General features: G+C 44.3%; 2 protein-coding genes across 6 annotated transcripts in view; one reads left to right on the top strand and one right to left on the bottom strand.

Moving 5' to 3' along the window:
- Trim32 (tripartite motif containing 32) overlaps positions 1-12,904 on the bottom strand; it is a 28,127-nt gene extending 15,223 nt beyond the window's left edge. The window contains exons 1-2 of one of the 2 annotated variants that reach the window (XR_007210177.1): positions 12,862-12,904; positions 321-3,235 (exon numbers count right to left, since the gene is read on the bottom strand). Coding sequence is in view for 1 of the 2 variants with exons in the window: in XM_048340560.1 (XP_048196517.1) it covers positions 1,185-3,209 (2,025 nt within the window). In the remaining variant the exon portion in view is untranslated. Of the gene's footprint in view, positions 1-142; positions 3,236-12,861 lie in introns of those variants that run through there. The other variant, XM_048340560.1, reaches the window with a different exon arrangement.
- The window catches only part of Astn2 (astrotactin 2), an 861,877-nt gene that overhangs the window by 649,619 nt on the left and 187,029 nt on the right, over positions 1-25,229 (top strand). The window lies entirely within an intron of this gene.

Below are 25,229 nucleotides of genomic sequence, written 5' to 3'. Positions count from 1 at the left end.
GCTGCATTCTGACACAAATAGATCCCAACTTGCTCTCAAAGAATGGTACTGTCAGATAAGGAAGCAAAATGGTAGAGTAAAAAAGTTGTTTCTCTTCTTACCTCCCAAGTCCCACATTCAATTAAGACATGACTACCAGTGATGAACAAAGTTATCAATTATTTAATGCTTGATAGAACAGAAATAAAATCCCAATGTCAAACAGTGCGCACTCACATGAGGAAAATACTGAGTAACTACCCAACAGTTTGTTGTTTTTGTAATGAAAGCAGATGTGTCTACGTTCCTTCCCATTTTGTTAGCTCTGGTAGGTGTTGTACAGTTCCTTGGGCAACTGGGCACCGGTGAGCGGCAAGAGCAGAACCAGTGCTGGGCCCTAGAGACTATCAAGTTTGCTGGTGACATCAGTATTTCTGTTTGCTTATTTGTATCTTCGTTGTGGCACACTTCTAACCCCATGAGCTCCTTTACAAAGCAAGTAATTCCAGGCTGGTCTTCAACACTAATAGCTAAAAATCAATCCACTCTCTGGCACATCCATAATGAGAGATGGCACAGACTTTTCAGCCAAGGGGTATTGTTTCCCCAAAGGACCAGGCATCTCTCTTGGTGGCACTGCGTGAATGCATTCTCACATTGGTAAACGTGACCAAACAACCTGAGACATCATGCTACAGGCATGGGAGGTCTGAAACGTCACGGAGGGTGGAGCAGACCCTACTGGAGCATGCGCACAGAATGCAACCAGAGATGAAGAGAAAGGATCACAGTTGAAGCACATTATAACAGGGAAGAAACAATGGACCCGGGACATCAAAGCCAAAGGAGAAAAGATGGGTCAGGATTCAGTATAGGTAAATATCAAACACAGGGTGCGAAGGTCTAAAATGGCTTTCTCTATGAGAGTCTTGAATAGTGCCTGCCTAGTTTCTAATCAGACTTCAGCTAATACCTGTTAAAGCTCTACATGGGAGGGGGGCAGGGAGAGAATAACAAATAATAATACTCATCATAATAATAGTAAGAACATCCACTAAAAACTAGAGCTTCTAAGATTCTAGGACAACCCAGCTGGAATGGGGGACCCAGACCCGGTCTACACTATCCTTACCATGGGACAACCAAAGACTTAAGGGAAGGGAAGTTGGCCGGGGAGCGGAAGAGAGCACGGCAGTCCCCATTCTCTAAGGGGTAGAGTATCTTCTCAGGTGATAGCTGTATATCTTGATGCAATGATCCCAACAGTCCAGGACCAGCAGCTGCCCCTTGGGAGTGAGGGCGATGCCCACCGGGCAGGTGAGACCCTCTCGAATCAGGACACTATAGCCCCCGCCTTTAGGGAAATGGAGGATTTCCTTGCGACTGCTGTCGGCCACGATCAGGTCGCCGCGGGCATCCACGCACATGCCAGCAATGCAGCGGAAATCCTCATTCTCGGAGAAGAAGTGGCTGATCTGGCGACCCAGCTGCCCGTCGGGGCCCACGGAGCCGATGGAAAACCCGCCCTCCAGGTGGTGTTCGTTCTGCCGGCTCTCCAGGTTCAGTCCCAGGCCCTGGGTGAAGTAGACGGTGCCCTCGGCGTCACAGGTGACGAACTTGGGCCGCACGGCGCTGCACAGGCAGCTGTACTTGACCACCCCGGCCCCGCGGTCCACGGTGAAGCACCACAGCTTGCCGCCTTCCACGTCGGTGACCACGAACTGGCCCGAGGGCAGGGCGGTGATGCCCCACGGCTTGCTCAGCTGGCTCCGGTGACAGGCCACGCAGTGTCCGTCCATCGTGTACACCTTGAGCGAGTTGTCGTAGCTGTCGGTCACGCCGATCAGCCCGTGGCAGTTCATGGCCACCGAGAGCGGGGTGAGGTTGGGCAGGTCGGCGCCCAGGAAGCTGAGCACGAAGCTGTCGATGCCGCTGGGGCTGCGGCGGATCTCCTTCAGGAAGCCCTTGCGGGTGAAGACCTGGATGCGGTAGTTGCCGCGGTCGGCCACCAGCACCTCGCCCTGGCCGGTCACGTACAGGCTGACCGGGAGGTTGAACATGCCCGGCGTGCTGCCTTTGGCGCCCATCTTCTTGAGGAAGAGGCACTGCTGGATGCCGGAGGCCGCCTCCGAGCTCCGCTGTCGAGCCGGCGAGGCTCGGGGGCTGGCGGCCACTTCCTCGGGGCTCAGGTCCATCTCCCGGAAGGTGACGGAGGGGCAGGCGGCGGAGGAGACAGGGGCCGCGGCGGCCTCCGCGGTCCAGGCGTCGTCCACGTTCACCGTGCGCGGCTTCTTCACGGCCTGCCCGATCTGCAGGGGCCCCACGTGGCCCACCTTGAGGAGCTCCACGTCCTGCAGGGTGAGCTCGCGGGGCAGGCTGGCGGTGAGCTCCGGCTCCTCCTCGTCGGCCGTCTCCTCCAGCAGCGCCACGTCGGCCTGCTTGATCTTGGCCAGGAAGTAGTCGCAGCGGGACACGGCCTGCACCTCGGCGATGTTGAGCAGGTAGCTCTGCTCCTCCACCACCTGGCTGTTGGCTTTCTCCACCTCGGCCAGGGAGCCGGTGAAGAACTTGCGCGAGCGAGCCAGCTCGTCCTGGATCCTGCGCTCCTCGTGCCCGTACTCCTGGAGCACGGCTTTGTACCTGGCCTGCAGGTCCTTGGAGACGCCCTCCAGGGCGGCCTTGCGCCGCTGCAGCTCGCCCGTCAGCTCCCGCAGGCGGGTCAGCTTCTCCCCGAAGTCCCGGCGCCGCTCCTCCGCGGCCTCCTTCACCGGGAGGGTGCAGTGGGCCGGAGGCTGGTGCTCCGCCTCCCGGCACGGCTCGCAAAGCACCAGGCCGCAGCTCCGGCAGAACTGCCGCGGGAGCCGCCGGCCGCAGGCCCGGCACATGAGCAGCCCCACGGCCTCGCTGAGCCCCGCCGTGTCGATGATCTTCAGCACGGTCAGGTTGTCCGTCAGCTGGGTCAGGCTGGTAATGCGGGTGATCTTGCTGCAGAAGGGGCAGCGGACACCGTTGATGCTGCTGGCCAGGAGCTTTTCCAGGCACTGGCGACAGATGGTGTGGCCGCAGTGCAGGAGTTTGGGCCGCAGCTGCTCTTCCGTGAAGGACTCCATGCAGATGGGGCATTCGAGCACTTCGCGGAGCGCGTCCAGGTTCAGGTGCGAGGCGGCTACGGCGGCGGCCATGGCTCTTCCCGTCCTCTTAGCACAGCCCAGAAGCGAACAGCTTAGCATTCATACTCCAGAGGCTGGAACTCCGGCTGCAGAGAAAAGGAAAATAATGAGTGACTCCTGCTCCACTGCCTACAACCATTAGCCCAGCCAGAGCACACTTGCAGAACAGGTGTGATTACTCATTCAGTCTGGACTTGCAAATAGAGTACTGGGGTCTATTATGTGCCAGGCAACGTGGCATACAAGAAAACCAACCAGACTAAGCAATGCCTAGTGGGTGAGAACTCAAGAAGTTAAGATTCCTCAAGGTCATGGTCATCATTTCTACCTTAAACACTTACATACATGTTGTAGGAACTACATAACATGATAAATAGAATGTCCTTAGTACAAACCCTGGCAATACTAGACCTAGTATACTTGGAGCACATGCTAGTGGTTAAGTTCCTAAGTTGTGAATTGGATGACCCACAAACTAGGAGGAAAATCACATAAAAAGTGTGTACATTGAAAAGAGTGATGAGCGTAACAGGAAGTGCCACATTATTCCCTGTGGGCATCAGACTGACAGCTCATCCCTAGAGGAGGTAGGGAGGGCTGTCCAGGAGGGGTACTGCTCCTAAGGAAGGTCTTGAGGAAATGAGGCAAGGAGAGAGAAAGGTCTTTTAAGCAAAGAAAACTGTGACTAAAATGTGGAAGACAGGGTTTTAGTGTTCGATTTGGACGCCTAGAGGTCATCAAGGGGAATAAAAAGTTCTGAGTGTTAGTACAAGGAAATGTTTCCCATTCATCTATCCCCCTTCCCACTCACCAATTTGCCCATCTTAGTCAGCTATCACATGCTGAACTAGGACCCTGCTCTTCACATGTTCAAACTTGAAAAAAAAAAAAAAAAGAAAAAGAAAAAGGCATGTAAGTTCATAATCAAGGTAGAAAGCAGTTTCGTGAATGGAATATAAACTAAGTTGGGTGGCTGTGGAGATGGATTTATTCTAACTGGATAGAAATAAGACTTCCAGAAGGGAAACTGCACTTGATACAGGCCTGGGCAAATGCATAGGAATGTGGAGTGAGGAAAACTAGGCAAAGTGTACAGCCATAACAAACATTAGAAAGCAGGAGCAAGACAAGACCGTTTTATGTACTAGAAATTTAACATTTGACCTTTTCTCTGTTTCATTTGCCTCATCTGTAAAGTAGAAATAATACTGCCTTTACTGGGTTAGTGTGAGGATTAGATGAATAATATATGTAGCCTATGAGACAGGGGAGTTTCGGCTCTGCACCAAAATAGTCTTAAAGAACCTTCTCTTTTTTCTGGTCCTTAGTTCAAACTGTAGAAGAACACAGGGGTAACTGAGAATACATTTAGAAAGGTCTGTTGGGGTGCTTACCGATGGTATTCAGAGCAAAAGGAGACTTCCAGAATTCTATTGGAAGGGACTTGTGAGGCAAGAAAAGTTTTGGAGCAGGGAAATACATGTGTAAAGCTGAAATAAGTGGGGAAGAAAATCAAAGATCTAGTATGGAATGCTAGCAAAATAGCTTGGGAGAGATAATGGTAAATCTAAACTGGGGAGTAGGTTGACAAGCATTTGAGCAGTATTCCAGAAATATGATCAGTAAGATTTGAAAACTGAGTGGGTTATGGTCGGGGAATGGAAACGGCCAAATATTCAAGCCCAGATGAGTTACCAAATAGTAGTTTCTTATCAGGACAACTTATTTCTGGCTTGGAATACCCTCTGCTTCACTCACTAGGTATTATGAACACTCCCACTCTCCTCCATACACATATGCTCCAGCTTATGTCATTGCCAACTTATACCCAAAATTAGAATGGATATATCTAGCAAGGTGAGTCACATGGATAAATGCAGCCTTTTTAAGATGCAAATCTGATGGCTGCACCTGTGCAGGCTTGTGATGAGCAGATGGTCAACTATCAAGGAGAAAGAGGAGGTGGAGAGCAACTTAGCTTGGTTTTAAGGACAATGCAGTGAGCTAAGAAAAGCTTTGCCCACATCATCAACCTTCTCCGGGCATAAAGAAGAACAGGAGTCAATATAAAGATATATATCATGGCACATTTAGCTTCAGAAGGCAATCTGACAACTATTCCATGGCACACACACACCATGTTAGTCAATCCTACCTTCCCCAAAGCCCCCTACTGTGAGGGAATGCAACCAGTATTAGACCAGTGCCTGGTCTATGCTGATACCATGTCAGGTGTTTCACAGACTTAATGTCATTTAATCATCATAATGATCATGGTGAGCCATGTAATATTTTTATCCTATTTTGCTGATGGGAAAACTATAAAGTTCAGAAACATGACCTCAAGGTTACACAGATCCAACATGGTAGTATATGGCAGAGTAAGTATCCTTGTATTGTTTAACCCAATACTTCCAAACTATCTCTTTTATTTTCATCTTTCTCTAGACTATGTTCTGAAAAATGCTGCTTCATATAATTTTCTCCTCAGAGAAGGAACAGTAACACAAGTTATGATAGTTAGCTACTACAGAGACGGTTAGATTGATTTATTAACTCAGTGACATGCTCCTACGCTAGCCTTGAGTCAAATCTATGCCTCAACAAAAGAACAAATTATCATGTATCATGAGTTTAGATGGTCTCCTGTGGATGATAGAAACTTCAACTCAGGATCCAAGCAGACCTTCACAATTCCATCATCTGGGAGAACAGACTGAGAGCAACATTTGGTGTTTGGATCCAGAGTGTGTTACCTTACAATGTGCAACAGAGACATCTGTTCTTCCTAAAGCTGGCACTGCAGATCAGCTAATTAAGCAAGTCTGCCAACTTGTAAAAATACCAGCAAATTCTTTTCCTAGCGTTCTGGAATATCCTTATCACTTCCTTCAATCCAAAAGCTTCCTGCCTCCCTATCTCAGAAACCAGTTGTACTTTTTATAAAGGAATTTACTATGACCCCCCACACTCATACCCCAAATTAACTATGTCTATAACTTCACCAGATTCTCTGAGGATGTCACAAACTCTTGCCCTGAAGAGTCCCAGAAAAACATCATTTCCCTTCACTAAAGTATCAAGCATGCAGAGCCTCAGACCTGGAAACATAGCTGTTAGAGATTCTCAGCCTGCAATGAACTAATAGACATACAGATTAGCCTCTCTCATCCACAAGGGTTTATCTGGTCATTACTGTTAATAACAATTCATAACAACACTTGATTTGTTACACCAACTTTATTACATTCAGGTTCCCTGAAGACTACACAGGTGAATAGAATTATCTCATTACCCCCTCCCTACTTTCCAAGTATGCTACTGTCCATTTTCTGCCAGCTCAAAAACCTATGACCAACCAGAATGAAAACCTAACATATTTATGATCTTAGCTGCTTCTGTCATCCTTTAAATATTTCTTGTTGTGTACTTTGTACCCTCAAGTTTTCTCTCCCACCTCATTCAGCCTCAGTTTACACCTTTCACTTACTCCTTTGAGGTAACAACTTATATTTCCATCCTATCCTGACCCCAGGACATACAGCGCTGACTCCAGGTGAGAATCTACCACCTAGGATGTCTGTTCTGTCTGATCTAAGACTCAGGAAAATTCTATAGTGATAACCCAGCCTTACCCTCTCTGATACCACTGGATTTTTTTTCCATACAGGTACAAAAAAAAAAAAAAAGCAAGGAGAACCGAACAACATAAACTTTGAAATCAAATTGAACTGGGATGCAATCCCACTGTCAATTACAAAATTGGGACAAGTGGCAAGTTACTAAACCTCTCTAGTTCCATTTCCTTAGATCATTTTTTGAAAAATCACTGTGATAACTAGAGATAACAAATATAAAGTACTTAGCCTAATAATAGTATGAAAGAATGCCCCTTACCATAATATTAGTAACAGTCAAGAACAGGATCAGCAATAAAAAACAGTACTAGTATTCACAAAGAATTCAGTTTGCAAAGTAAATATTGAAAGAAAAAACAACAACAAAAAACAAACCTCTACTCTCTTTGAGGAATATAATGGTATGTAGAGATAAATGAAAAGAATGATCCGTTTTGAAGGGATCTAATTGGCAATGTTACACATCCAGGCTAGAAATTAGTGAGTAAATGAATTCACAAAACAATCTATTGTAGCTCCTGCTACCAAAGACTATTGAAAGCAGCATATAGTAGTGATCTCAGGCTAATACACATAAGGAAACAGACAAGGAGACAAATTAATCCCTCAGAAATCATATGGCAGATTGAAGACTAAGTCACAAGCTGGGAGTGAGCAGAGTAAGAGACCGAGAAAATGACCTCGGGAATCAGGCCTTCTGGATTTAAATCTCAGCTTTTCCACTTACTCCAGAGACAGTTATTTGCCTTCTCTAGATCTCAGTGTATCTATGTATATCTATGGGGCTGTGAAACAACATCTCCTTACCACATTACTGTAAAGAATTTGATGAGAGTAAATGTGTACAACACTTAAGTACAATCCCAAGCTTGGCAGACACAAAAGTGTACGGAAAATAACAGCTTTTATTATCATTAGCAGCAAGAGTAACAGCTATGACATCCTGCTGCCCATACCCAGGGAGAGAAAATGCACACTTTTCCACAGGCAGAGGCATGGGCTATCTAAATAATAACAACATTCTGAGCCTCCTTGAAGATTTCTATCTGATCTCAGAATCTAGTTATGAGTTGACCTGAGATTTCAATTTCTCATCCAATGCTTTTGTCTCTATCATAAATCAGTTATCTCAGTGTCTCTCTATGTCTGTTAGCATTCCTCTGTAGCTTAGGCCATGAGCAAAACTGGAGAGCCTTAAATAAATCTGTACTGAGCATTCATGGGAGATTCAATTTGGACAAACACGCATGAACAGAACTTACTTACACTTAAAAGATAGGAAACATATAAAAGATATTTCCTTTCCTAAGACATGAAGGTCCATTTTACTATGAAGATGCTCTCCTGGTTTGTTTTTTGTTGTTGTTTTCATTTTTTGCAAGGTTTATCACAGGCCAACTTTTCTAAACTGTATTTACTCCCTAGGCATTTAACAGATTGCTAGCCAAGTGGATAACCTCTCCTGCACCCAGGTCACCCACTATACTAACAAGCCTGATTTTCAGGAAGTCAGAGTACCACACGGTATTCACCTAGGCCTTCGGGATTTTGATGAGACTCTGAGTTGTAGTTTGTGTGGGGTACTTAAGGCAACTACAGGCAACCAAGATTAGCTCAAGAAGTAGAGACTTATAGGCAGATACAAACAAGCCTCAAAAGTTGTAGCTATGTGGGGGCTGGGGATATGGCCTAGTGGCAAGAGTGCTTGCCTCATATACATGAAGCCCTAGGTTCGATTCCTCGGCACCACATATATAGAAAATGGCCAGAAGTGGCGCTGTGGCTCAAGTGGTAGAGTGCTAGCCTTGAACAAAGAGAAGCCAGGGACAGTACTCAGGCCCTGAGTCCAAGCCCCAGGACTGGCAAAATAAATAAAAATAAATTTTTTTAAAAAGTTGTAGCTATGTGGGACACCTAAAATAAATACAAAAAAAACATAAACACAAACACACACACACAGATATTTGTGGAAAAAGGAGCTTTAGCTAACTCAACTCAAGGTTAGGTTAAATCAATAACAGGATTTGCTGAAGAAATATGTACATGTCTTTCTCAAAAATTAAAAAGCAAGCTTAAAAGTTTCCTTGACTAAGGTATAGTTCAGGAATCAGGCCCTAGATTTGAATCCCTAGCACAGACAAGCCAGAAAAAGTTCCCTTCCAGAAACATCTAATTCAGCATAATACCTCAAGACCTATACTGTCAGTAAGAATCAAAGAATACAAGCTAAGGGAACAATGACCTGCCTTTGCTCAGGGCTGTTCCAACTCAACCCACTCAACTCTTTAAGAGTTTTTCCCTCTGGATATAATATGTGCTTATTTAATCATGAGCGGGGATTTTTACATTTGTTTGTTTGAATTAAAGGATTAGTAAGAGGGGTAGATGGAAAACAAAACCTGGTGTCATTAAAATTTGCCAGAATAACACTTCGATTCTTTCTAGTGAAGATGAACTTCTGTCTTATAAGTGCAACTACTCAGAAAATGACAATTACTTATTAAGTGGCAGGTGCCTTTCGTATATCACTCGTTTCTCTCATATTTACGTGAAGAATGTGCTCTTCCTATTCATGAAGTAGAAAAATCAATGCTCAGAAAAAAAGCCAAAAGCTGGTCAGTAGTAGAACAAGAACTCAAAGAGTTCATGTGTAAACTCCCAGCCATAAAACCATAGTCGCTCAAAAATGTTTAGATCCAGTTTCTAATTTGATTATCATCTCCAGGACAAGTCTGGCTAACAGGTTGGTAAAAGCACCCAGGAATGACGATAATCCGACAGTTCTACCACAAAGCCATAATGCAATGAGTGCCATAAAGGCAAACAAACCATAGTGTGCCTAGGCTGATCCACTTAGGGAGACTTGTAAACTCTTGGCTTCAAACCACTCTCTAGATACAGGTATAGGAGCTTTTCAGTGTTGGGAAAGTTCCTCTGTGGAAACAAGTATAATGTAACTTAGGAATCACACAGAACTGACTTTGCACCCGTCTTGAGCCACTTGCTATTGTTAGACTAAGACAAGCCGTTTAACTTATTAGGATTTCTCATTTAAAAACTGAGGAATCATATTTAGACTGTCAGCTAGATGCTGTACCTTAATAAGCACTCAACAAACATAGTTAATTGTATTTTTAACAATAGAGGCTGACAGGACAAGTGCTTGACCTAAGGTCACACAGACAAGAGCCGTAAAGTAAGGAGTGTGGATTGCCAGTCTCCCAAGACTGCAAGGCTGATTCAATTCCTAGTACATATTTTCCTAAGAGAACTGTCTCTTAAAGTCCCTTGCCCTCGGACGTAGTCCAGCTTTGTTTCTCAACTGGCTTCAGCAATGCTGTACCAAATCTTGGAACCGACAGAGACTATTCTGTCCCAGAGGAAAGATGCTCCACGGACTAGAGCACTAACCACTCTTCTTCAGGCTGAGGAAGTCATTCTCCTCAGCCTGAGGCCCGACTATGAGGTGCTTCTCTCAAGTCAGTGGTTTCTACACCTCATCTTGTAGGTTCTTAAATCTTCTCAGCTCCTCTACTCAACTATTCACCACATTACTGATCTATGAACAAAGAACAAAGTAGGTTTCCTTCCTACCTTGTTAGAAAGATAGATCCCCCTACTTTTGACTTCAATTTAATATTAAATAGTGGTGGGAAATCCTCCTTTTTCATGAGGAATAGGCTAAGAAAATAAGACTAAGCTGGTCACTGAAGAACAGCAAGAAAATGCACAATTGCAGAGCTCTGGATGTGAACGTAAAACTGCCATTTTCAGGAAACTTAGACATCATTTCCTAAGCCTTAATTTCATCATATGTAAAAGTACATATCACTGAACCTTCTTAAAAGAATTTTTTTTGTCATTGTTGTTGTTGTTGTTGTTGTTTTTGCCAGTCCTGAGCCTTGGGCTCAGGGCCTGAGCACTGTCCCTGGCTTCTTTTTGTTCAAGGCTAGCACTCTACCACTTGAGCCACAATGCCACTTCTGGCCGTTTTCTATGTATGTGGTGCTGAGGAATTGAACCCAGGGCTTCATGTATGGGAAGCAAGCACTCTTGCCACTAGGCCATATTCCCAGCCCCTTCTTAAAAGAATTTTTAAGGAAACTGAGCAAGGAAGTTGATGTTTAAAGAAATTACTCAGCGTTGAGCACTTACTGTGGGCTGAATAACAGGCATTCTGGTTTATTTTTCACTGAATCCTCACAATATTCCTATGACGTAGGTTCTGTCATTTTAACATCCTTTTCTGAAGTGTCAAGTGGGGATGAGTTAAGTAACTCATTCACAGAATCACAGGAAGAGACAGGGACAGGATTTGAACCCCAAATACTGGACTCTAGAGCAAGGTCCCTCAACTTTGGCACTACTGACAAGTGGGGTGAGACAATGCTTTGTTGTGGAGGCATTGTAAGATGTTTAACAGTATTCCTGAGATCAGCCCATTAGAAACCAGTGGTCTCCACTGCGATAACTAAAAATAATTTCCAGACATTGTCAAATATTACCTAGGAGGACAAAATCACCTTTGACTAAGATGGAGGCACAGAACTAAATGTGAGCTGTCCTTCCTCCCACCCCACACACCTCATTCAGAGCCACAGCCTGGGAGGTATATTAGATCTTGCATAAGATTAATTCAGGCTTGACCATTTCCCTCACTCTTGGAAGTCTCAAGCATCTGCCGTCACAGTTTGCCAGTATCAAAAAAGGAAGCATTAGGCATAGGACCTTGTTTCCTACTTTCCTTCCTCACCCCACTACCCTCTTCTTCCCCGAAGCTACTACCTTGGGAGGGCAGGGAGAAGTGTGTGTGAAGGTCAGAGTGGTGTTAGCAGAATTACCACACCAATTGCAAAATAAGGAGTCCTAAGTGAAGAAGGCTCTGCCCCTTACAAGGAGTATCACTTCCTTCTCCATCTCTGAAGACTTATTCCTTTATTCCTAAGCCTCTGAGTTCTTCTAAACTTCCTATACTATCTCTAGTTTTATTCACAGATGACCTGTAAGTTCTTGGTGTCTCCAGAACTCCCTGAGTATCTGGGTATCCTATGCACAGACTTGATGACAATTCCTTGAGTAGCCTAAGACATCACTCCACAGATGTACCCAGAATTTTCAATTCCACAGCCCCACCCCACCACCATTCAGTCCTCTCCAATCCCGGCTCCCAAACAGAATTTCAACCTTTGGGCTAACAGAATTTCAACCTTTGGGCTATATTTTGCAACCTTGCAACCCTCACCAATTATTATTCACGCATGTGCCCCAAATCCCTGGCATATCCTTTAATCCCTGTTTCCAAATCTCTGCAGCCTTCAATTCAACCCTGTATCCCAGCTCCGCACTTCGATCCCACACCTCGGATTTCTGTCCTCCTTCAGCCTGAGTCCCCATCTCCCACACTGTGCCAACTCTCCCCCACCCCCGCCCCTTCTTCTCACCCATCTCACTAGGGGTGTTGCCGTCTTTCTGCTAACCACACAGTGCTCCCACCCATTGCCCCCAAAATTCAACCCCTCAACCTCTCTCACATTCCACCCGAAATGTCTCTTTCTTTAGCAATTAAGACCCTGGCTCTCTCTTACCTCAGATCTTGCGGCTCCAAGATTTACCACCCCCACCCCCCCCCCGGCCCAATCTCATCAAGACACCCCTCTTCCCTCCCACCCCCAAATTCTTACCTATTTCTGAAATTCTGAACCCAGATCCCTGCAGGGGCCTCCGAATCACTCCCGTCTGCAGATGCTGCACCCCGTCTCTATTCTCAGGGCCCCCAGATTACTTCATATCTCCCGAGGTGCTCCCATTGCGAATCTAGTCGGAGCCCCTCGCTCCCCGCCCCCGGCTGCACCCCCACCCATCTCCACAGCATGTCCCTCTCCCCGCCCCCCCCCCCCCCGCGCCTGCCTTTCACAGGCCCACCCTCCACCCCAGTCCTGCCCCAGCGATCTGGTTCTCAGACCTTGCCTTTAGGCATGGGTTCCACCCACCACCACCCCCGCCCTGCTGCTCAAACAACGGCCAGAGGCCCTGGCCCGAACCCCAAATCCCGGACCCTCCTTCCCGCCCCCTACCTGACCGCCCGCAGCTCCAACGCGTCCACAGCTTCCAGCCCACCCGCCCGAAACCCTCTGCGCATGCGCCACCTCGTCCCCCCACCCCACCCCGCCTGGCGCTGATTAGCAAAAACTGCCTGTCAATCACCGTGTCCCGCCTCTCTCTCGAGAGGCATGCTGGGGCTTGTAGGCCCACGGGCCCGGTCCCTTTGGTCTGGGCGGCGCGTTTGGGCCCCGCGATCCTTCCATAACCTTTGCGGTTCGTGGGCTCTCTTCCTTTTGAGAGAGTGAAAACACCGAGGTCCAGAGGAGAAAGCAATCGGCCCGAGTTCACTCCGTCAGGCGGAAACCAAGCCAGAACTCCCGAGCTTGATTTCAGTCCCACTCCCCCCCCCCCCCGCCCCACCCCACCCCACCCTACCCCAATCAGGAGTCCTCAGGAAGGGCTGGGCCTGTTACAAAAGCCTTCCTGGACCCCAGCCTTCCCACCTGACACCAGGGACCAGGGGAGACAGGCACACAGACTGGGCTTGCCTGGAAGGGCAGAGCCCCGGGCCTTGTACTTCAGCCTGTGTTACGCCCTTCCAGATATTAACAGATTGCTGTTATTGCACGAGTTTTATGCCTGCTCAGTTGGGAAGCTCAGAGCAGAGATGCACTAGGAGAAAAGCCTTCCAAAGCTGTCCCTGTGGACAGTAACTGTCACCCAGGCCTAACAGGTTGGGTAGGAGCTGATCTGGCTCACAAGTCAGCCCCTATGCAGTCCCTAAGGTAGTCTGGGGTCAATAGCCTGCCCCTGACGATGACCTCACTGTTACAGTTTAAGAACACGAGGTGAAATTCTACTTACCCAGTGACCCTTCACAATGATAACATAATAGTTTGGGTTTTTTTTTGTTTTGGTTGGTTGGTTTTTAGAATAGCAGCAGGGTACTGATGGCTCCTGCCTGTAATCCTAGCTACTCAGGAGACTAAGATCTTAAGATCGAGTTTCAAAGGCAACTAGGGCTGGTAAGACCTTGAAACTCCTATCAATCACAGAAGAAGCTGGAAGTGGAGCTGTGGCTCAAAGTGGTGGAATGCTAGCCTTGAGCAAAAGAGCTCTGGATAGCACCCAGTCTTTGAGATCAAGCCCAGAACCAAAAAAAAAAGTACAGCAAAACTAATATCTTTACTAGATGGGCACTGTGGCTGAGGACTGTAATTGTCGGTATTCAGGACACTAACATCTGAGGACCCTGGTTCAGAGCCAAACAGCAAAAAAAAAAAAAAAAAAAAAAATCAGAGGAACACTTATTCCAAATAACCATCAAAAAGTTAAAAGTGGGGGGCTAGGAATGTGGCTTAGCGGCAGAGTGCTTGCCTAGCATGCATGAACTCCTGGGTTCAATTCCTCAGCACCACATAAATAGAAAAAGCTGGAAATAGCACTGTGGCTCAAGAGGTAGAGTGCTAGCCTTGAGCAAAAGGAAGCCAGGGACAGTGCTCAGGCCCTGAATTCAAGCCCTAGAACTGGCGAAAAAACCAGTTGGAAGTGGATGTCTGGCCCAAGTGGCAGAGCACCCGCCTTGAGCAGAAAAAGGCAAATCAGTGCATAAGGCCCGGGGAGTACTGACAAAAACTAAGATAGAGCATGTACTTTAGGGAAAAATAAACAAACATAAACCTAACATCATCTTTGAGCACTCTGCTGATAGGCTATCACTTAGGACTTTACCATAATCCTCAGGCAAAGTAATAAAGGCCTAGGTAATGAATTAGCAAGACCATCTACTAGTTTCTAAGTGTCAGAGCCTAGATTTGACACAATTCTGAGAACTCAGTCTACCTCTTTCCCTTTTTAAATCTTTCTGCATATTTCTTATCTCTGTGTGAAGATAAGATTATGAATTATGAGACTGAGATTATAAATGGTTTGTAGTTAGTTAATGGTAACTTAAAAAAAAAAAAGTAAGGCTGGGAGCATGACTTAGTGGTAGAATGCTTGCCTAGCATGCATAAAGTCCTGGGTTTGATTCCTCAGTACCATATAAACAGAAAAAGCCAGAAGTGACACTGTGCCTCAAGTGGTAGAGTTCTAACCTTGAGCACATGAAGTTCCAGACTTTGAAGTCAGGCCCCATTTTACCACGTGAACCCCATTTTACCACGTGAACCCCACTTTAGAATCGAACCCTGAGTCAATCAGATTTGTACCTGTGTCCTAATCTTGCTTGCTTGAACACCTGATTGTTGTAACCTTGTTCTTTGCCTTTATAAGCCCTGTGTAATCACAGCTCGGGGCTCACTCCTAACCTCCGCTGTGTCGGTGGGTAGGACGAGGCCCGAGTTGCAGCTCGAATAAAGCCTTGCCTTGCTTTTGCATTTCCGAATGTCTGAATCTCGGTGGTCTTCTTGGTGGTCGTCTTGCGACTTGGCATAACACACAGAGAGGCTGAGGAACAGTACCCAGGCCCTGAGTTCAAGCTCCAGGCCTGGCAAAAAAATAAAAATAATAATAATGTAATTTGTTCTTATGCCATCTGGGTCACTGGTCCTATAATTCTGAACTTCTGGAGTTTCAGCTCTTAGAGGGGATGACATACCTTATGGTATCTGTTGATAGAAAACACTATTCTTGCTCCAAATAGAATAAGAGATTGTTTATTTTGAGCCAAATATAAGTGGCCACTGCCTGAACCATAGATTCAAGTTTCCTAAATGACATACTCATTGTGGAACAGGTTATATGAACTTCTAACAGACAGAGAACAAAAAGAAGTTGGAAGTCAATATATTTGCAAAATACAACTGGTGCTTCAAACAATTTATAGAAATTGGCAGTGAAGGTCTACTGAGGGGACTAATGACATCTTAAAATGATTTTTAGTGTCTAAGTGTAACATACATTTTTCTGCGGCCACAACGTTCTAGTCAACCAGTCTGTAAACCTTTGACACAGATGTAGCTTCAGTGTATACATCCTTGAACTGGCCCTGGAGACTTTGGATTCATAGGTTGGGGGTCTGAAATCCAGAGCCAGTTGGATTTTAAACAAGCCAATAAGAAATTGAGTTAGAACTGGATTGAGAAGGGCCTGGAGCAGATTTTGTTCAAAATGGATGAGTTACTGAACCTTGGAGAGAGAGAGGAAGGGCAGATATTTGCTCTTGGTAACTTCTATGGTCCTTGCATGAGGACTAGACCTCTCCCAAAGCACATCTGAGTTCGGGGGTTCTTGATCTATTTTCCTGTCATTTTCATCAGTAGGCTGTGAACTCCCTGAAGGACACTGCCTGCTTATAGTCACATCTGTAAGGACAGTGTCCAGAAGAGAAGATTTGCTGAGTAAATGAATCAGACTCAGAAATAGGACCTTAGGCATTCTCTGTCTGACCTAGAGTTATTCTGACTGCAAAGTGGCTCAGTGAGATGAGTCAGAGATGAACTGATTGTTTCTTGAACACCATCAACATATTAGATACATCATAGACATTCTTTAAGTAAGTCTTTAAGTAAATAGCATTAGATCCATGTTACAAGAGAGTTAACAGAAGCTTAGAATTACCATATGTCTGTCTTAGAAGTAATAGAGTTAGAGTATAAACCCAGGCAATTAAGCTTATAACATGCTCTAAACTACACCATCCACAGATGACCCAGTTTTTACAATATGAGCTAATTGTCTATCTCTTAAGTTTTTAAAAAAATAAAATTCAAACGTTAGTCAGGTATGGGTGGCTCACACCTGTCATCCTAGCTATTCAGGAGGCTGAGATCTGAGAATCAAGGTTTGAAGCCAGCCCTGGCAGAAAACTCTTATTGCCAATTAACCACTCAAAAACCAGAAGTAGCACTGTGGCTCAAAATGATAGAGTACTATCCTTGTTGGAAAAAAATCTCAAGAACAGTGCCCAGGCCCTGAGTTCAAGCCCCACAACCAACCAAAAAAGAATTCAAACATGAGGATAATGGCAATGCTTAGGAATTTGAGGAATGTATGGAAAGTTCTGGGTGTTGTTCCTGTGATCACATAAATCTGGTCAGAACAATGGTTCTCATGTGAGTGTTTCTGGGCAACATCACCAGAGAAGACAAAGAAATTGTCCTCTGCCCCTGATTTCTATCATGTTGGAGGCTCCTTGTGATGTGTTCAATAAAATGGTGGGATGGAGGGGGCGGGCAGGCAGGTCTGATAAGGGGCCAGGGGTATTTCTACTAGTCATTGTGTTGTAGGAGGAAGATTGGGGAGAGTTATTGTCTTATATGGATTTCTGCTCTTTTCTCGGTCTAGGTGGGGGAGAATTTGGATCTTACTTATTTCTTACGGATAGGAGATCTTTCATCTGCATAGTTTTCACAGAAAATTAGCATGCCTTAAGAACCACATATGAAAAGATTCTCAAGGTGTCTCACAAGCAGAAGCTTATACAGAGTGGAAGTTTTAGTAAGGGTTTATTTTAGTATAACAGGATAAATAGGGAGAAATTAGAAATAAAAGGGAGAGAAAAATTCTTTTTCTGCTCCCCACATAGGAAATAGGAGTAAAGGCTCAAAATGGCAGCTGTTGTCTGATGACTTATTTTTTCTGAGTTGGGTGAATCTATGTCCTCCTGTGATCTTGCAAATCCTTGCCACGAGACAAAGGTCTTGCGTTCTTTTTGTTATAGGGATGTGTTCTGGTTGTATCTAACCCTGGGACACTAGGTGACCTTCAGGGCTTCCTTTTCCCGGACATGCTTCTCATTTTCTGACTCTACCCATTCATGAACAGTTTGTAGCTTATAAACATTTCAGAGGAGAGGGCAGATTATGTATGTTCTTCCCTCCCTGTCCTTGTAACTTCCCATATAAACGGAAGTGCTGGGTGATCTAGTCAGTTTTCACTTAGTGATTCTAATGTCTGAGTCTAGTCCTTTTAGTATTTGTTAAAAGTAATGTAATTTCCCTGTCTCCTTATTTGTCTTGCCTCAAATTCAGGACTCTGTGAGTGTGTGTATACACACACATATATATACACACATAATATATATACATACATATACATATATATGTGCACATGTGTGCATACCATATGTACATAAATATACGTGAATATATTACCACATATATGTAACTACATGGTTTTATATATAATTATATGATGCATAATATATATATATATAAATTGACTTTTCTCTAATCACAAAGGTAAATTACCAGTGTTCCTGAAAGTCTGAGGATAAAGCATATGTATGACTTAAAAAAAAAACACCCTCTCTTTGCTCTTAAAAGATTGTGTTTATTTGACTGTCTCCTTAGTGTTTAAAATACTTACTGATTGAATTAATAACCACACTCCCCACAACCTCTCAGAGTAAAATAGGCACTCTAGAGAACTGTACTCATTTTTTATGCGGTAGCTTTGCATACCCTAGTACAATATTAGCATGTCTGTATGGAGATATTTTTAAAATATCTTTGGTGGAGCCTTTTAAATAATCTTTATTTGGTATTTTAACATAATGGTTTTTTCCTTTAACATTTAAACCACCTACACCAATTTCTTGTGCTGCAGTAAGAAACTAGGAGTACAAAATAGGAGCAGGGTGCTAGTGGCTCTGGCCTATAATCCTAACTATCCAGGAGGAAGAGAGCTGAAGAATCTAGGTTTTAGGTTAGCCTCTGCAGAAAAGTCCTCAAGACCCTATGTTGAAAATACCAGTCAAAAATCATAGCTGGCCAGGGGCCAGTGGCTCACAGCTATAATCCTACTTACTCAAGAAGCTGAGATCTGACAATCACAGTTGGAAGCCAGCCCAGGCAGGAAAGTCCATGAGACTCTTACCTTCAGCTAACCACCAAAAAAGCTGGAAGTGAAGCTGTGGCTCAGGGTCTTTAAAACAGACATAACAGAAAGCCTGCTGTCCCAGCTATTTAAAAAATATAGACAGGAGGACCACTGTCTAAGACCAACCTTGGGGGAAAAAAGTGAGTGAAATTCTATCTGAAAGAGATTACTTAGCACGAGTAAAGCTCCGAGTTCAAACTCCAGTACCACCAATAAATAAATAAGTAGCTAAGCAAAGCTAACTCACAGTATTATTGAGAGCAATGAAATAGGAAATATTAGATGTAAAATGCTCAACCTTTTTCCTACCCTGTAGTAATTAATGTTCATTCCATTGTATTGGTTATTATTAAAACATAAGCTTACTTATTACCTGACCCACTGTGTAGGACAAGCAAGGGTTTTGGAATCCATGAGAATTTTGCTTCTGTACACCTGCAGCTGACCAGGAAGAGCCTAGAAGTAATTTGTTTAAAAAATGCACTTAGAATCTCTGCACCTCACCTTTCTTCTCTATGTAATAGAATTAGTAGCAGTTATCTACTGGATAGAAATGTGATTGTCATATGACTGAACAGTTGTAGAGCCCCACCTAGGAATGTGCACCTGCTCTATGAACACTACTATTGTCAGTGCCACTGCTGTTATTACTCTCCACAATGTAGCCTTTCCTTCCTTCTTCACTTTCAACTGAATCATGAGGAGGAGAGGACTGTCTTAGCAACACAATATAGGGGAACAAACAGAGTTAAAAGTCTTTGTCTGAGTCTAGAGATTTGTAATGAAATCATACCAAATTATATTCATTGGGTAACAAATGATCCCCCTAATTTTTCTACCTAAAACAGCACATATTTAATTATCTCATGGCTTTTATGACTGAGGCCTGCAAAGCACTGCTTGCCTGAGTCCTCTGCGGTCTTCAGTTATTGGCTAGGGCTGGGGTCTCATCCAAAAGCTGGTATAGGGAAAATATCCATTTCTAACATTGCTTTCTTAGCTGTTGGCTAAATTCACTTCCTTGAGGGTGGTTGGACTGAGGGCTACAAATCCTTGAAGCCTCTGTCTGGAGACTACCCTCAGTTCCTTGCTACAGGAACATCTCTATGGTTCATTTGGTCTCATTAGTGCCATCAACAGAGAATCAGCTAGAAGATGGAAGTCACAATATTTTCTCTTAAAAAATTATATTATCTTTAAGTAGTTGTACAAAGGAGCTGCCATTCAACAAGGCAGTTTTAGAAATCTTGATCATCTTGATCCATGTTACCCTTTTCAACCTTCTCACCCTTCCTTCCCCATCCACCCCTTCCCTCACTTTTCTTGATTTTGTAGGATATACATTGGATTTGTTCCTGCAGTCCTCTCTCCTTCTTCTCTTCAAAAGAAACAACCTTAAGAAAAAGTCACAATCTTTTCTATGTTAATCACAGAAGGCGTATTGTCATATCCATTTGGTTAGGAGCAAGTGACCCAAGGATATAACAGGAAATTACTATCTGCAGATGAATTGCTCCCTTTAGCCTTTCTTCCATTGCTTTCCTTTAGTCCTTCTCTTCCTATCTATATTATTCTCTGTTTTTGTTTGCATTTGTCTCCCCCACTCCTTCTACATCTCCCTCTCTCTTTTACTCTCCCTCTCCCCCTCCATTCATTCATCCTCTAATCCATCTGGTTCTTCCTTCTGGTGAAACTGACTCTAATCTCTATTTCTGTACTTAATAATTGCATGCTTTTTAGTTTAGCTTATAAGTAAGACACAGTTAGTGCTCAATACATATGTTTGAGTTAAATTTAATGCATAAGAGAGTTTATTTATTTTTCTCTACCACATTAGTAAAGTCATTGTTTGTTTGTTTGCTGATCCTGGGGATTGAACTCAGGGCCTGAGTGCTGTCCTAGAGCTTCTTTTGTTCAAGGCTTCAAACTGTCATCCTCAGATCTCAACCTCCTGAGTATCTAGGATTATAGTCATGAGCCTCTGACGCCCAGTTAAATCACTGTATTTCTTATGAGCATTGTAAAATCCCCCCTTAGTTTGTTTGTGTGTGTCTGTGCTAATGCTCGATATACAGCAAGTATTTATTTAATAAATGTGAATTTCAATATTTTGTTTACCTATGGGAAAACGTTTGAAATCATTCTTCTTTGGCCTTCACAGCCTGGCTATGTCCAAGCTCACAAACTCATCTTTGAATAAATAAGCATACACAAATATTTTGTGCAGGGAGATCATACCCCCTCCCATTTTCAGTTTATTTCGCTGATTTGATATGGCAACAACTGTTTCATAATTTTTCAACTTTAACATTGTATTGTTGTATAGGAAAGCAGTCATGAGAAAACAGAGAAGCCACATTTTGAGAGGTCAAATGGGGAATCTTTATTTGAGAGCTGGCAATCCAGGTGGACTTCTGTCTCAAAGACCTACAGCCCAGTACAGAGCTTTTAAAAACAAAAACCACATGTTTGGGATGGAGATCCAAATCCAACAGAAATAGACCATATGAGGAAATGCTCAAGTATCTGTGGAACTTTTTATCTAGGGAAAGCTAGGAGGGATACACCTCAAAATTTCCATTGGGAGATAGTTAGAGGCCACTTAGAGGTAAGTGAATCAACCATTTAGGGGAAACGTAAGGCCATCATTCTCTGTAGCAAAAGCTTTCCTAAGGCTAATCAGCATGACATCTGCAGTTCAGTAAACGGCCTCTCTCACAGGCTTTTCAGAGCTGGGTGGAAAGCCCCCTCCACCCAGCTGTGAGAACAAGGTGATGTTACTTAGATCCAGTTGTCTTATTTCAATATACACTCATGTTCATGGATCAGACCCCTTTATAATCCTCTGAACTAGTGTGGAGGGCTAAAGGTCAGTGGTAATGCAATGCTATCTGAGCAAGTGCTTACCACATCTTTGTAGCATCAAAGACTAGCCTAGAGAGTCAACAGCCTCCACCAAACTCCCATCTTACTGGTACGTGAGAACTGCGTCTGTTGTACAGGAACTCAGTTGGGAGAAACAGAGGAGCCACATTTGTTGTTGTTGTTTTGGTGCCCAAACAGGGACTTGAACAGAAGCCACATTTTGAGAGGTCAAATTGAGAGTCATTATTGGAGAGCTGGCAACTACAGGTGGACTCCTGTCTCAAAGACCAGCAACCCAGAATGGAGCTTGCACAAAGCCTTTAAAGACAAAAAACACATATTGAGATGGAGACTAAGCAAACCATATAGGGGTAATACTCAGGGCCAAGCAAAGCTTTCTTTCTATCTCAGGAAGTGTTCCGGAGCATTCTAAACTTTCCATATAGGGAAATGGTCAGGGGTGATCAAATCAAACCATCTAGGGGAATCATCAAGCACAAGCATTCTCTGTTGCAAAGCTTTCCTGGGGCTAAACAGCATGACATTTACAGTTCAAAGAATGGCCTATCTCACCTCTAGGCTTTTCAGAGGTAGGTGGAAAGCCCCTACCACCCAGCATGGCACCAGGAGGGCTGTGAGAACAGGGCATGTTGCTTAGATCCACTCTCCTTATTTCACTGGATTTTGCTATGTACATTATTACTCCCAAGCACCGTCTTAGCTGCAGTCCCAGATCTACTGCTTCACATAGCTCTGGATTTCAGCCAGCTTTTCTCCTTCTGTTAACTACCACTAACCACTCCATGAATTGACATCTGTAAGACTGGCTGGCCAGGGGCTGGGGATATAGCCTAGCGGCAAGAGTGCCTGCCTCGGATACACGAGGCCCTAGGTTCGATTCCCCAGCACCACATATACAGAAAACGGCCAGAAGCGGCGCTGTGGCTCAAATGGCAGAGTGCTAGCCTTGAGCGGGAAGAAGCCAGGGACAGTGCTCAGGCCCTGAGTCCAAGGCCCAGGACTGGCAAAAAACAAACAAACAAACAAAAACACATATTTGGGTGGGGCACCCAAGTCCAAAATAGCAGACTTTATATGGGAAGTAGCTCAGGTACCAAAAGACCTTTCCATCTAGAGGTATATAGCTCAGTGGTCAACATAAACTTTCCAGATAGGAGTATAGTTTCAGGCTTACTCAGAGGTGAGTGAATGAAGCCATTTAGGGAGGTTAATCAAGGATGAAAATTCTCTGTAGCAAAAGGTACCTCTCCTAAGACTAAACAGCATGACATATTCAATTCAATAAATGGCCTTTCTCACCTAGGCTTTTCAGAGCTGAGGCAGAAAGCCCCCTCCACCCAGCAAGTCACTAGGATGGCTGTGAGAAGTTACTTAGACTCAGCCTTTTCTCTTCATTGGCTCACACCTATAATCTTAGCTACTCAGGAGGCTAAGATCTGAGGATCCAGGTAACTATGGCAGTAAAGTTCAGGAGATTTTTTTTGTTGTTGTTGGTTGTAGGGCTTGAATACATGGCTTGGCCACGGTCCCTGAGCTCTTTTGCTCAAGCTATTCCTCTACCAGTTTGAGCCACAGGGCCATTTCCAGATGTCTGGTGCTTAATCCTGCTTGGGCTGGCTTTGAACTGTGATCCTCAGATCTCAGCCTCCTGAGTAGGTAGGATTACAGATGTGAGCCAACAGCTCCTAGGCATGAGATTCTTATTTTCAGTGAACCACCAAAAAGCTGGAAGCGGAGCTATGGTTCAAGTGGTAAAGTGTCATCCTTGAACAAAAGAACTAAGAGACAGCACCTAGCCTTTGGGTTCAAGCCCAAGTATTGGCAAAAAATGCATCAAAATTTTAATAATTCCTCACCAACGAAGATACGCAGATAGCAAATGAGTGGCTGAAAGGCTGATCCACAGCTTTATATGCTATCAGAGACATGCACACTAAAATAACTGTTGCTTATTTTTCAGCTTTGCCTTTTCTTTTAAAATTATTATTGTTATTAAGTAGTTGTACAAAGAGGTTACAGTTCCACAAGTCAGTTGATGAGTACAATGTTTCTTTTTTTTCTTTCTTTTTTTTTTGGCCAGTCCTGGGCCTTGAACTCAGGGCCTGAGCACTGTCCCTGGCTTCTTCCCGCTCAAGGCTAGCACTCTGCCACCTGAGCCACAGCGCCCCTTCTGGCCGTTTTCCATCTATGTGGTGCTGGGGAATCGAACTGAGAGCTTCATGTGTAGGAGGCAAACACTCTTGCCACTAGGCCATATTCCCAGCCCCAGTACAATGCTTCTTATTCAATGTCATTTTCCCCCTCCCATCCCTACCCTCAAGTTACATAGTCAAATTTTTACATAATGTACATCAAATGTAATGATATTCAATAAGAAACTTATACACATCCATTTGAGTTGTCACAATCCATAGCACTGGCAATACTAAATAGAAATTCTGAGAAGATTAGGAGCAGCAAGTGCCACAGTCATTGTTGATGGAGATGCAAAATTTAACAAGCACTTTGCAAGATAGTAATTTCTTTCTTTGGGTTGGGGGGGGGGGGTGGAAATGACAGTCCTGGAGCTTGAACTCAGGGTCTGGTGCTGTCCTTTGATCATTTTTGCTCAAAGATAGCACTCTACCAATTGAACTATAGCTCCACTTCTGGCTATTGGTGCTTAATTACAGATAAGTGTCTCACAGGCTTTCCTGTCCAGGGCTGGCCTCCAACCACTGTTCTCAGATCTCAGCCTCCTGAGCTACCAGAACCTGGCCACAGAGGATTTCTGAAGCAGTGAAAATACACAGTACGAGAGTATGATGGTAGATGCACATTGTTATAGATAGAAAAAACAGAAACAGGAGCGATTCCAAGGTAAACTATTGAAATAAAGATATTAGGTCCAACCAGCACCATCATGGCCATGTTGTGAATGATAGGGAATTGGGTTTAATTTACACCATCTTGTCTTCATGGTAGAGGCAGGGAAGTTCCACCCTCAGGTGATTGGGCATGCCTGTGTTAGGGCTGACCTGAAAACTGGAGTAACTAAATATAAGTTTTAGTGTTAAAATTATAACAGCTTCTAAACTCTGGTGATGACTCCATGAGAGAGGGCTGCACCCCCACCCGTGAGACTAGTTTCTTATAGTTTGACACTTAAAAATGTAGGGAGCACTTGTTCACTCTATACCTGGGTAACAACCATGGTAACAGACAGTAAAAAATGATCATAGTCATAGACTATAGAAATAACCATAATAGTAGTAGAAATGCCATGGTAACTATTGGGTTGGCTTACTTATGATTGAGTACTGGATGTTTTAGCCCGCTCAAGCTTGCTTAGTGGTAATGGGAAAACATGGTCGCAATTGTTAAAATAAAGTTGGCACTAGGTCAGCCTGACTGCAATATTCTGCTTCTGTAAATGGCTTGCTTAACCCATTTGTGACTTGCTCTACCCCTTTACTAACCCCCTGCATCAGTGCTACGTGACCACCTGTTGTCAGTTCCTGATATCGAGGCCAGTTCCTGATATCAAAGCCAAAATAGATAACTGAAAGGGTAGATAGCCAATAGAAATAGGACAAGACTTGCTTGCTAAATGCCATCCAATCAAGTATCTGCCAAGTTGGAAATACCCTGCCCCTGTTGTAATCACAATAAAAACCCTGCCTATCTGAGGGTCGGGGCTCTCAACCCAGAT

The sequence above is a fragment of the Perognathus longimembris genome, chromosome 1 (assembly GCF_023159225.1).
Source record: "Perognathus longimembris pacificus isolate PPM17 chromosome 1, ASM2315922v1, whole genome shotgun sequence".
Taxonomy (NCBI): domain Eukaryota; kingdom Metazoa; phylum Chordata; class Mammalia; order Rodentia; family Heteromyidae; genus Perognathus; species Perognathus longimembris.
The sequence above is the reverse complement of the archived record's forward strand: the minus strand, read 5'-3'. Positions and strand labels throughout refer to the sequence as shown.